At 44.5% G+C, this 12,500-nt stretch overlaps 1 protein-coding gene across 2 annotated transcripts in view; it reads left to right on the forward strand.

The window, feature by feature from the left end:
* Nucleotides 1-5,089: 5,089 nt before the first annotated feature.
* rcc2 (regulator of chromosome condensation 2) overlaps nt 5,090-12,500 on the forward strand; it is a 40,608-nt gene continuing 33,197 nt past the window's right edge. Inside the window, exons 1-3 of one of the 2 annotated variants that reach the window (XM_083656870.1) lie at nt 5,090-5,181; nt 6,722-6,928; nt 7,094-7,187. In XM_083656870.1, the coding sequence (XP_083512996.1) occupies nt 6,743-6,928; nt 7,094-7,187 (280 nt within the window). In that variant the 5' untranslated portion in view covers nt 5,090-5,181; nt 6,722-6,742. Of the gene's footprint in view, nt 5,182-5,333; nt 5,403-6,721; nt 6,929-7,093; nt 7,188-12,500 lie in introns of those variants that run through there. The other variant, XM_083656871.1, reaches the window with a different exon arrangement.

A 12,500-nucleotide genomic window follows, 5' to 3' on the forward strand; every position in this document is an offset into this window, starting at 1 on the left:
TTATTAGTTAAAATGGTTGGTTTCATTTTAAAATACTATAAATGAAGGTTTAGAATGGCTAAATTAATCATTTTCCCCACTGATTTTCTCTCCAATGGGCATTTTTTCATTTTGTGTCCAAAATGCAGGGTAAACACTGTTGCAACTAAAATATTACTGAGGGTAGGGCATTCACAGACTAGTCGACTAGTCGACTAGTAAAACCACTAGTCGACACTGTGCTTAGTAGTCGACTAGTCGTTTATTTTTTTATTTTATTTTTTATCTTTAACTCATTGAGTGCCAGCCACTTTTGGAAAACGGATGCTCCCAGTGCCAGCCCTTTCAGAGCGTTTTCAGTGATTGCTCAAGACCCACAGAATATTGTGTGATATTACTATGTAAACACCGAACACGCCCAAAGAACGATGAGACTATCTTGTATCATCAGCAAAAAAAAAGTTTATTGATATCATTTTCTGTTCTGTAGTTATCAGCAGTAGAAGATAGGTTGGTTTCAGCAAAAACAGACGTTTCAAACTAGAAGCTGAGATAATGAGCCTTTTGTGAAATGAAACATTTCAAGCACATCACTGACTCTGAAGCTAATATTTTCTGATGTAGTGACACCTCAAAAATAATTTCCTTCAATAAAACAGCGAAAACAAAGGAATTTTGATGGCAAAATAATATTTTTTAGCTGCAACCAGCAGCGCTGGCCCCTGCGTGCGCAGACCCTACACCTTCTTGCTGGTCTTGATTTACTGCTGGTGGGCATCAGAAATTCTAGCTTGTGTTTGCCAATCTGTCCATCTGCAAACCCCTCCTCCGTGGGAGTGTCTCTGGTGGCTCTCTGCTCTGAATTTTCCGCTGCACGTTTCAAAGTGCGCTGGCTGCACCCAGCCTATTTTCACAGCACTCCACCGTTTTTGTCGCCGGCTCCCAGCGCTTCCAGCTGAGAATAATTTATCTTTTCAGAAAGACGCTGGTGTCGGGTGCTCCTTTTCTGGCAACTAATCATGTGGAGGGGCTATCGCAACAGACAGAAAGGCTCAATTGTGGGAGGAGATTGGCTGCTGTTCACAGGCACAGCTAACGTTACAGCATGGATCGGTTTCCGTGTGCCCACGGCTTCTTCTGTGTTTTTTTCCTCACCTTTCTCTAATCTGGAGAGCACTGTCGCCACCTAATGGGTCCGTAAAATAGCTTATACACCTTCAACATCCCTCATATTTTTACAGGAGATGCATCAGGCTTTGATCCACGTCCCACCGTCAAAAAACGCAATTGACGACTTTAGTCGTCATTGGCACTCAATGAGTTAAGAAAGAACATGAGGTATTTACACGACATACATGGACTATCATATCCCATATCCCATATCCCCCACAAAGAACATCAAAACACAACAAAACAAAACAAGAAAACTGCATAAGATACACAATAATCCAAGAACAAACAAGACTATTGGACAAACAACCACACAAAAACAATGCATTCAAAGTAATGAACTTGAATGAATTCAAGTAAATGAACTCTCAAGCTACCATACGTTGGATAACATTTACTACAAGAGCAAAGGCAGATTCTGAGACATCCCCAAAATATGGCAACCACATACAGAGTTTGACTTTAAGAACTTTTTACTCCAGTGTCATTAGGCTTATCAGGATAGGAGCTGAATGCATTGTTTTTGTTTGGTTGTTTGTCCAATAGTCTTGTTTGTTCTTGGATTATTGTGTATCTTATGCAGTTTTCTTGTTTTGTTTTGTTGTGTTTGGATGTTCTTTGTGGGGGATATGGGATATGATAGTCCATGTATGTTGTGTAAATACCTCATGTTCTTTCTTAACTCATTGAGTGCCATGGACGTCCTTCGACGTCCAATTAAATAGTGACGTAGAGTGCCACGGACGTCCTTCGACGTCCAATGCGTTTTTTGACGGTGGGACGTCGATCAAAGCCTTCCGCAGCTCCTGTACAACTATAGTAGCTATTGGAGGTCTATAACCTATTTTACAGAACCCTTAGGTGGCGACAGTGCTCTCCAGATTACAGAAATGTCAGGAATACACAGCCTGAAATAGCCTTGATGAAAGAGAACCCGCTCATGCTGCAGTCCAGAGCCATGTAGATTGTTCTGGCTGCAACTGACGGTGCGTGCGAACACAGTCAATCCGCGCACACAACTGAGTCCTTCTGCCTCTGTCTGTCTGTCAGCATAGTTTCTCCACATGATTAGCCGCTAGAAAAGCAGCAGCGCGACACTGAAAAGCCAAACCTTTCACTGCAGTCCGCGTGTGGCTTCTCCATGTTGCGCTGCCTGGGAGGCGGCGCTTCCCAGGCTTCCTAGACGCTTGGTGCGAGGCTGTGTGTTACTAGTGTGGGGAGGAGTTTTCAGCTGAGGGGGGGGAGGGGGGGTGGGGCACGCAGGGCAGGACACAACTACACCACATCACTACATCAGAAAATATTACCGTATCTAGAGTCAGTGAATGTGCTTGAAATGCTGCATTTCACAAAAGGCTGAATATCTCAGCTTATAATTTGAAATGCCTGAAAACGCTGAAAACAACCTATCTTCTCCGGCTCATAACTAAAGAACGGAAAATGGTATCAATAAACTTTTTTTTGCTGATGATACAATAGAGTCTCCTTGTTCTTTTTGCGTGTTCGGTGTTTACATAGTAATATCACACAATATTCTGTGGGCCTCGAGAAATCACTGAAAACGCTCTGAAAACTCTGGCACTGGGAGCGTCCGTTCTCCAAAAGTGGCTGGCACTCAATGAGTTAAAGATAAAAAAAAAAAAAAAAAAAAGACTACCGGTAGTCGACTAGTCGACTACCTTTAGGGACGACTAGTCGACTAGTAAAATTCACTAGTCGTGAATGCCCTAACTGAGGGCCCCAGCACTGGAACCTAAATGGATTGGAAGTTGGAAACCCTCATCAATGTTTTGGTTGCACCTGTGTTTCCACACTGTAAACAGCTGTTTATATAGCGCAGGTGACGTCACACCTCTGAACTCACCGACGCTCCGCCCATTGTAGCACAGACGGTTCAGGTTGGGGTCGGGAGGCTTTGTTCGAAGCAGGTGATCCTTTGTCCTTTTAAGTTAGTGCAATGCATTGCTGTTACCAAGCAGCCTGTGCCAATCTATAACCTGTAGTTTTGTAGCTAATGATGACTATGAGGATTTTGAGTTACTTATTTTCCCCATGTCCCCCCAAGTAGTCTACATAGAGCACATTTTAACAGTATTATATGATATCATTTAACATGATTTAATAATGTTAAATACTGTATAGCCTAGTGCAGGGATACTCAGCTTTGTCTGGGGGACACTTTTGTATAATGATAGGAGGCCAGGGGCCACTTAACAAACAAACATGAATATAACTTTTTTTCTGTACAGTATCAGATTGTAGGTTTTTGGGGTGTCAGCCAGAGTTTAGTCTGACAATTTTGTGCACACAGGATAGTTCGTTAGGTTAAGTTAGTTAGGCTAAATTAGTTAAGTACATTTAGCTGGAGCTCAGTCAAACTTTATTTCACATTAGTTTTCATTGTGAATTAGAAAATGGTCGGGGGGCCACTCTGCAGCCTATCGCGGGCCGCATCTGACCCCCAGGCCGCAAGTTGAGTATCACTGGCCTAGTGGTTCTCAAATAAAGGTCCGTGGACCCCCAGGGGTCCTTGAGTTGGTTCCAGGGGGTCCCCAGCTAAAAGGGGGGTAATTTATTTGAGCTATAATTCCATTCATATACATACCTGTACATCCATTCCATATACACTTTCTGTAATAAAACATCTAAAAGCGTCAATCTTATTATCATATGGGGGTCTATGGGACAAAATCTTATCAAATGGGGGTCCGTGGTCTAATCTTTGTCAGTTTAGGGGTCCCTCATGTGACAAAATCTGAGAACCACTGGTATAGCCTACTGAGTTAGCTATAGCCTACATGAGTGGGATTTAGTTCATGCATTAAAAAAATAAAACATTTTGGATTTGTTTGACGAGCTACTTATTGATGGCCCGAGATCTACCATGAGAGACCATGAGCATGACCTATTGGCACCCCTGCTGTAGAGGAACTCATGATATCCACACTGTTTATGAAGAGGTTGCATTGGTTTAACGTATGTTATGTTAAGTTAGTTTAAGTTAAGTTTCTGTTTGATCTTTGTTTAATCTGGACAACACCCGTTCTGCTAACCTCATCCTGTTGAAAATCCCCAAAACTCATTCTGTAATCGGTCAGTCATCTTTCCATTCTGCTCTGCCCACAGACTGGAATGTCTTACAAAAAACACTAAAACTGGACAATTTCATCTCCAAGTCAGCTTTCAAGGACTCTATCATGGACATATTCACTGACACCTGCAACTGCTTCCTGGACTAGCTCTTATCCCCTGTCTGTTTGCTCTGTCTGTCTGCTATGTTTTTAACTGTGTTTTAAGTAACTTTGTATTTATTTTATCCCCTACCCCCTATCCCTCAAAAGGCTGTGCCTTCTGCCAGGTCGCCATTGTAAAAATAAGAATTTGTTCTTAATGACTTGCCTGGTTAAATAAAGGTTAAATAAATAAATAAATAAAGTAAAAGACCTCACCTGTCATTGCCTAGATGTCAATTGAAGATTGCTGCATCTGTAGAGGGTTGATGATGTGTTTTTTTTTGCTCACTTTCCAGCCTGTAGGCCTACTGCTGTCAGTGGCATAGAGGGGCAAAGTGAACGTCACTTCCTGCTTTTCTCCCTGTACCAGCCCCTATATTTACAGCAGATTTACAGTCCATGCCATGGTCACAACCATTGACCTATATGTCACAACGCAATCAACCGCCAGCTCCCAGCGTCCCACACTACAGTGTTCTTTCGCGAGTCATGAAATAAACAAGCAACACCACAGACGGACACCCCACTCCAGGCTCCACCAATCAACAGTAAGAAATGGTGTAGTGTTCCGGTCTCCTAAATGGGCGTGGCGAAACAGATACAGGAAGTGACTGGAAGTTGCGGTGTCTCGATCGTTGCTTGTTTCTCTCGCGAGATCTGGTCAACACCGTAGTCCCGTATGATTAGTAATGAGACCCACGTGGTGTGAAAGCAGCAGCAGCACAGACTGCAGCAGCTTCTTTTGTTCAAATCAATCAAACAGACAGATAGACAGACAGCGCTGGATCAGAACTGGCCGGTACGTCAAGCCTGCAACGCTTCCACGCTTTAACGTTAGCTAGTCCATAACGCTTTATTATAACGCGCTGTTCGAAGCCACAGAGGCTTTGCGACACCTCAACTTCAAACGTGTCTAGTTGAGACTGAGAAGATGTGAAAAGTTTGCTGTGCTAACTAACGTTAGCTTCATCCACTTCTTTGTTTAGAGTGCCGGGTCGGTGTGTTAGCTCAACTAGCAAGGTAAAGATAACGCTACAGCTGATTGAAAGTGTTTAGCTTATCTGACACACAGCTGGGTGCGTCTCTGGATTGGGGACATTGCTGTTATTATGTGTACACAGCATGTAGACTTTGTATAGACAGCAGCTAACGTTAGCGGTGTCAGCTCTGCTGCTAGCCATTATGCGAACAAAGAGCGACAGTGATGATGAACCTAACGTCAGCCCAGTGAATAGCAGCTAACGTTAGCTAACGTTACTGACAGGAACAGTCCTAAAGTCACGTTACATGTACTGGTCAGCTTTTTCTGTCGTTAAACTCCACTGGCTGGTTGTTAACGGCTAGAGGTCTATTGGCTAATAGAGAACAGAAATCGAAAAATAAACACATTTTAATTTTTAGCCCAGTCTTTCGTTTAATTTGTGGCAGCACACGTATTGTTTGTGTGTGTGTGTGTGTGTGTCTGCTCTAGACTAATGGCAGTAAAGTTTCAAGCAAAATTGAGAGGTAATGCTAGACATTCAACAATTCAGCTAAGATAGCATGATATTGCTATTTAACACTATTTGATCACATACTTCAGGCCACGCTACACCAACTACATACAAAAAGGTCTGTCTGAGGGCATTTATTTGTTTCTGACTTTAAGAAAGTGGGGAAAATAGTAACATTCCTCAAAACTATATTATTTCTTAAACTAAATAACACACCTTTAGGCTATGTGATCTCCTTTTGATAACTAATGTAATATTTGTTTTTCACTTCCTTCACTGAGTCTCAGCTGAAACTGTTTGGAGCCCCCGAAAAACAAGCACGAGAGGGTATAGGGCGATCCAACTTATGTCAGTGAAAGCCTGCCTGCCTCAGCACTCTGTAGAAATGTTTCAACCACTGTTTCAATACGCTCCATACGAGTGAAAGTGATCAGCATGAAATGGTAAAATAGCAATATCAAACGGAAACAAACTAAAAAGAGAGAAATGAAACTAAAGCTACAAAATAGTCTACAGCCTTTTGAAAACCTCTTTTCCTGGTTTGCTCGCACACATGCTAGTTTTGAAGGGGAGAAGGCAGAAAGGGGGGTGAGGTGAGAGACCCACCCCGATTGTGGCCTTAGGCTTAGTTCCCCCTACAATCCTCCAAGGCCCTTTTCACAGCAACTGTTTTGAGGTGGTAATGCAGGAAGTAAAGTAGGTGTAACCAATAACATTAACGAGGGCACTGGAACACCTAAAAGGAATGGAACCATCATTAATGGTATTGGTTACACCTGCTTTACCACCTCAAAACTGTTGCTGTGAAATTGAAATTGATCCTTGTGTTGATCTATGTGTTTTCAGCTGACAGCTTGTGAGTGAAAGATGCCTCGTGTTTCGGGGAACGGCGGGGCGACCAAGAAGAGGGCGAGTGGCAAGAGGAAAGAGAGAGAGTTCAGCAGCGACGACGAGTTCGACTACGAGCAGGAGAACAACAAGAAGCCTGGCAGGCCGGCCACCAAGTCCGGCCTGCAGCCCGTCACCGTCGCAGACGATGTCAAGGAGAAAATAGTGAGTTTTAAGCAATTCACATTTATAATATTTCTGTGAGGAGAAATAAGATATATGTTGTATGATGATGATTATTATTTTTTAAACTGGCCTGTTGTACACCAAGATTTACATGGATGAATTTAAAGTCAAGTGTAGCATAACTTTATGTTGTCATTTCTACAGAAACTTGAGTACCCAAAGGTCAAGGGTCAATTGCTCATCTTTGGAGCAACCAACTGGGATTTAATTGGAAGAAAGGAGGTGCCCAAACAACAAGGTATGACACTTTGGAATTGCACTTTTTGGGTCTGGTCAAAGGTTGGACTGATATCTGTGGCCTTTTCTTTAAAACCGCTACAAGGAACTTTTAACTGATAACAGTCTAAATTGAATATTACTCATGGCTCACATTTCACCTATATCAGCAAATATATGTTATGTTCACGAGGAGATTGGTGACTTCTATATAGTTATTTCCAATGCCTGTGACACAGGTAGCACTGCCTGTGACACAGGTAGTGCTACCTGTGTCACAGGTAGCACTTACCTGTGTCACATCCGTGTGTATGTGTAGTTTTTGTTCCGGCCGGCGGATGAAGCAATCTTGAGCAGTAGAAATGCACCGATCCACTTTTTTTTCAGTTCCGATCCGATTCCGAGGAATTTGGATATGTACCGATTAGGGTTGTGCGATGTCACCAAAATCCCCATCGTGATTATTTTACAGTGAAACATCGTTTTGCACGATGCCATCATCATTTGGGTGGGGGTTGGAGGAATAATTAATAATTATTTATTATGTCGCTGCGTTGCTGTAATGCGTTCACGTTAACAGGACAGCTGAGCCTGAGCTCTACATGATACCAGCGGGCTTTTAGCCTCTGCTCTGTGCTACAGCACAGAGTCACGCGACTGAAGTGGGCAGTGGCTGTCACTATAGCAATTTGAACGGCGCAAAACTAACGTTAACGTTACTCACCAACAACGTGTGTGTGTTGAATTTAACTAACTGGCAGAAAACCGACTGAATTACTGGCTGATATAACGTTAGATTCGCCTGGCTCTGGCTGAGCCAGGCGACTGAAGCAGTACTGCTGTAACAGCTAGCAGTAGCTTAGCTGCTGCTGCTGCTGCTGTATTTCTCTCTCAACTCTCCAGTCTCCTCAACCCTCTCTTATTAGGTTCAAAAGCCCACGCGAATCTAACGTTATATCCGCCAGTAATTCTGTCACTTTTCTGCCAGCTAGTTAAATTCAACACACACACGTTGTTGGTCAGGATCTGACTGTAACGTTAACGTTAGCCTGCGCCGTTCAATATTGCTAGTGCTGTATCAATCAACTTCAACTTTCACTTTGGAAACAGGCGAGTTAAATTCACATTTGAAGACTTGTACTCACTGTGGGTTGAAAACAGGAAAGAACGTGAAGTTTCTTCTTTCTCTTAAAAGTTTTCACAGCAAAATAACTGACTTCTCGTGCGCGGGGGACGCCCCGGCGACATTAAACAAGCGCTCCCAGTGCAGAGAAGCACTAGAGCGGAGGAGGGGAGGCTTCTCTGAGTCTGACCTGGGCGCGCTCGTTTAATGCTGCCGGCGCGTCCCCCACTCGTCACGGTAAGTGGATTTGGTATTTTTTATTATTAAAACGGCACAAATTTAATTCGAACAGATAATTAATCACGATGATCCGATGCAGAAGGCTCAGAGGTCGATGGGGGGTCGGCCAATCACGATGGTCGATGCCATCGTCCATCGTGCCAACCCGAGTACCGATACCAGAGCTCTTCAACCTCTCCCAAGGAGGTGGAGCCTCCACCTTTAGGCTTTTTCCAATCCCGGTGCTAAAATGATACTTTTAAAACGGTACCAGTGCTTAAAGGACGGCTTTACCGTGGGGAATATGAATATATATCAATCTCACGCCCCTAAGGTTTTAGAATCCGTAGAAATTTTTTGAAATTGGAGCTTCACTGCCTGACCTATCAGGCATCTCTCACATTTTTAGGGAAGCCGGATGACGCGTTACGCGTCACCCGGCTTCCCTCCCCGCTTGCGGAACTCGAGCGCCTATGAACTACACCTCTCTTTGACACAGCTGGATGAGGAGCCTCTGCTCTTGGTTGTAGTGATCAGTCTGTCTGCACATACCGTCTCTGTACTGACCTAGATGGTCCCGCCTCTAGAGGTCCTCCACGCCCCTTCAGAGCTCTCGACGAAAAGCAAAAGGCAGCCATCTTGTTCACCCGCATAGAATACTGTAGCTAGGTTAGCTTTCCATAGCTCCTTGCCAAGAGACCATATCTCTGGAACGGAAGCACCAGAAGACACGGGACTGGCGGCATTGGAAAGCTCGTCAAATTTTACATCTAGTAGTAGGTGAGTTGAAGTAACGAAATCAACGCTGAGCAATGTACCCATTTTTACACATTTTTACAGAAAATAGTTACAACATCAGATGCGCGTAACTCCTACGAAAATGCCTTAAAATGCATGAATTTTTTTTTATGAAGACATCTCCCGACATATATACTACCGTTTACATTTGGTGCAATTTGGAGGCAATTTTATTTTCGATTTATTTCTTCTTCTTTGTATCTTTTATTGTCGAAGCCTTCTTCTTCTTCTTCTTCTTTGAGTTTTATGGCGGTTGGCAAACATATATGTGCATTACCGCCACCTACTGGAGTTTGATATCAGCCAAATGCCTGAGGGGTGGGCATGAAAACGAAGGCCACGTGAGCCCAGTGCATTGTGGGAAATGTAGTATTTCGGGTCCCCGCACCCGCCCCTCCCCTCCACCACCCCCCCCCCCTCCACACAGAGTGGATTTCTGGTGATATCTCTGGCGGGAAACAACCAATTTCAAAAATTTCAACGGATTCGAAAACCTTAGGGGCGTGAGATTTAATATATATTCATATTCCCCACGGTAAAGCCGGCCTTTAAAGTGTGCCTGACACAACGGTACCAGTGCCTAAAGTGTGCCTGACACAACGGTACCAGTGCTTAAAGTGTGCCTGACACAACAGTACCAGTGCTTAAAGTGTGCCTGACACAACAGTACCAGTGCTTAAAGTGTGCCTGACACAACGGTACCAGTGCTTAAAGTGTGCCTGACACAACAGTACCAGTGCTTAAAGTGTGCCTGACACAACAGTACCAGTGCTTAAAGTGTGCCTGACACAACGGTACCAGTGCTTAAAGTGTGCCTGTCACAATGGTACCAGTGCTTAAAGTGTGCCTGACACAACAGTACCAGTGCTTAAAGTGTGCCTGACACAACAGTACCAGTGCTTAAAGTGTGCCTGACACAACAGTACCAGTGCTTAAAGCGTGCCTGACACAACAGTACCAGTGCTTAAAGTGTGCCTGTCACAACGGTACCAGTGCCTAAAGTGTGCCTGACACGGTACCAGTGCTTAAAGTGTGCCTGACACAACAGTACCAGTGCTTAAAGTGTGCCTGACACAACGGTACCAGTGCTTAAAGTGTGCCTGACATAACAGTACCAGTGCTTAAAGTGTGCCTGACACAACAGTACCAGTGCTTAAAGTGTGCCTGACACAACAGTACCAGTGCTTAAAGTGTGCCTGACACAACAGTACCAGTGCCTAAAGTGTGCCTGACATAACGGTACCAGTGCCTAAAGTGTGCCTGACACAACAGTACCAGTGCTTAAAGTGTGCCTGACACAACAGTACCAGTGCTTAAAGTGTGCCTGACACAACAGTACCAGTGCTTAAAGTGTGCCTGACACAACAGTACCAGTGCTTAAAGTGTGTCTGACACAACAGTACCAGTGCTTAAAGTGTGCCTGACACAACAGTACCAGTGCTTAAAGTGTGCCTGACACAACGGTACCAGTGCTTAAAGCGTGCCTGACACAACAGTACCAGTGCTTAAAGTGTGCCTGACACAACAGTACCAGTGCTTAAAGTGTGCCTGACACAACGGTACCAGTGCTTAAAGTGTGCCTGACACAACAGTACCAGTGCTTAAAGTGTGCCTGACACAACGGTACCAGTGCTTAAAGTGTGCCTGACACAACGGTACCAGTGCTTAAAGTGTGCCTGACACAACGGTACCAGTGCTTAAAGTGTGCCTGACACAACGGTACCAGTGCTTAAAGTGTGCCTGACACAACGGTACCAGTGCTTAAAGCGTGCCTGACACAACAGTACCAGTGCTTAAAGCGTGCCTGACACAACAGTACCAGTGCTTAAAGCGTGCCTGACACAACAGTACCAGTGCTTAAAGCGTGCCTGACACAACAGTACCAGTGCTTAAAGTGTACCTGACACAACAGTACCAGTGCTTAAAGTGTGCCTGACACAAAGGTACCAGTGCTTAAAGTGTGCCTGACACAACAGTACCAGTGCTTAAAGTGTGCCTGACACAACAGTACCAGTGCTTAAAGTGTGCCTGACACAACGGTACCAGTGCCTAAAGTGTGCCTGACATAACAGTACCAGTGCTTAAAGTGTGCCTGACACAACAGTACCAGTGCTTAAAGTGTGCCTGACACAACAGTACCAGTGCCTAAAGCGTGCCTGACACAACAGTACCAGTGCTTAAAGTGTGCCTGACACAACAGTACCAGTGCTTAAAGTGTGCCTGACACAACAGTACCAGTGCTTAAAGTGTGCCTGACACAACAGTACCAGTGCTTAAAGTGTGCCTGACACAACAGTACCAGTGCTTAAAGTGTGCCTGACACAACAGTACCAGTGCTTAAAGTGTGCCTGACAACGGTACCAGTGCTTAAAGTGTGCCTGACACAACAGTACCAGTGCTTAAAGTGTGCCTGACACAACAGTACCAGTGCTTAAAGTGTGCCTGTCACAACGGTACCAGTGCTTAAAGTGTGCCTGACACGGTACCAGTGCTTAAAGTGTGCCTGACACAACAGTACCAGTGCTTAAAGTGTGCCTGACACAACAGTACCAGTGCTTAAAGTGTGCCTGACACAACAGTACCAGTGCTTAAAGTGTGCCTGACACAACAGTACCAGTGCTTAAAGTGTGCCTGACACAACAGCACCAGTGCTTAAAGTGTGCCTGACACAACAGTACCAGTGCCTAAAGTGTGCCTGACACAACAGTACCAGTGTTAAAGTGTGCCTGACACATTGGCAATATTTGGGTACACATACATATCTCTTTGTGATGCAAAAGCTGTATATGTGTTTAACCACTTAGAGCCCCATGGTCCTCTGTGCTCTGGGGGTCAGTCATGTCTCCTCACTCCCTGCTGTGGCTCCATTGATGCCTGGCTCATGGTATGGATCAGCCTTGCTGCGCTACACTCAACTACTATAGGAGTCTGCATTGGTTAGATCGGGGGGTTGGGGGTGCTGGTAGGAGCAGCTGCATAGACAAAGACCATTCCTACATGGGTGAGATACTGCGCTTGAAAGTCACACAGCAACGACGATCACATTCAAATGATATTACATTACTCAATTAAACACATACAATACATGCTTAATCAGCTCATTTCAACACGCTCTAGTATGGGTGGGTGACATGTAGGGATGCACGATATATCGGCAATCATATGTTAGTCGTTTTCTAACATATCAGCCTCGGC

Source organism: Poromitra crassiceps (assembly GCF_964638095.1).
Source record: "Poromitra crassiceps genome assembly, chromosome: 20".
In the NCBI taxonomy this organism is placed as follows: Eukaryota; Metazoa; Chordata; class Actinopteri; order Beryciformes; family Melamphaidae; genus Poromitra; species Poromitra crassiceps.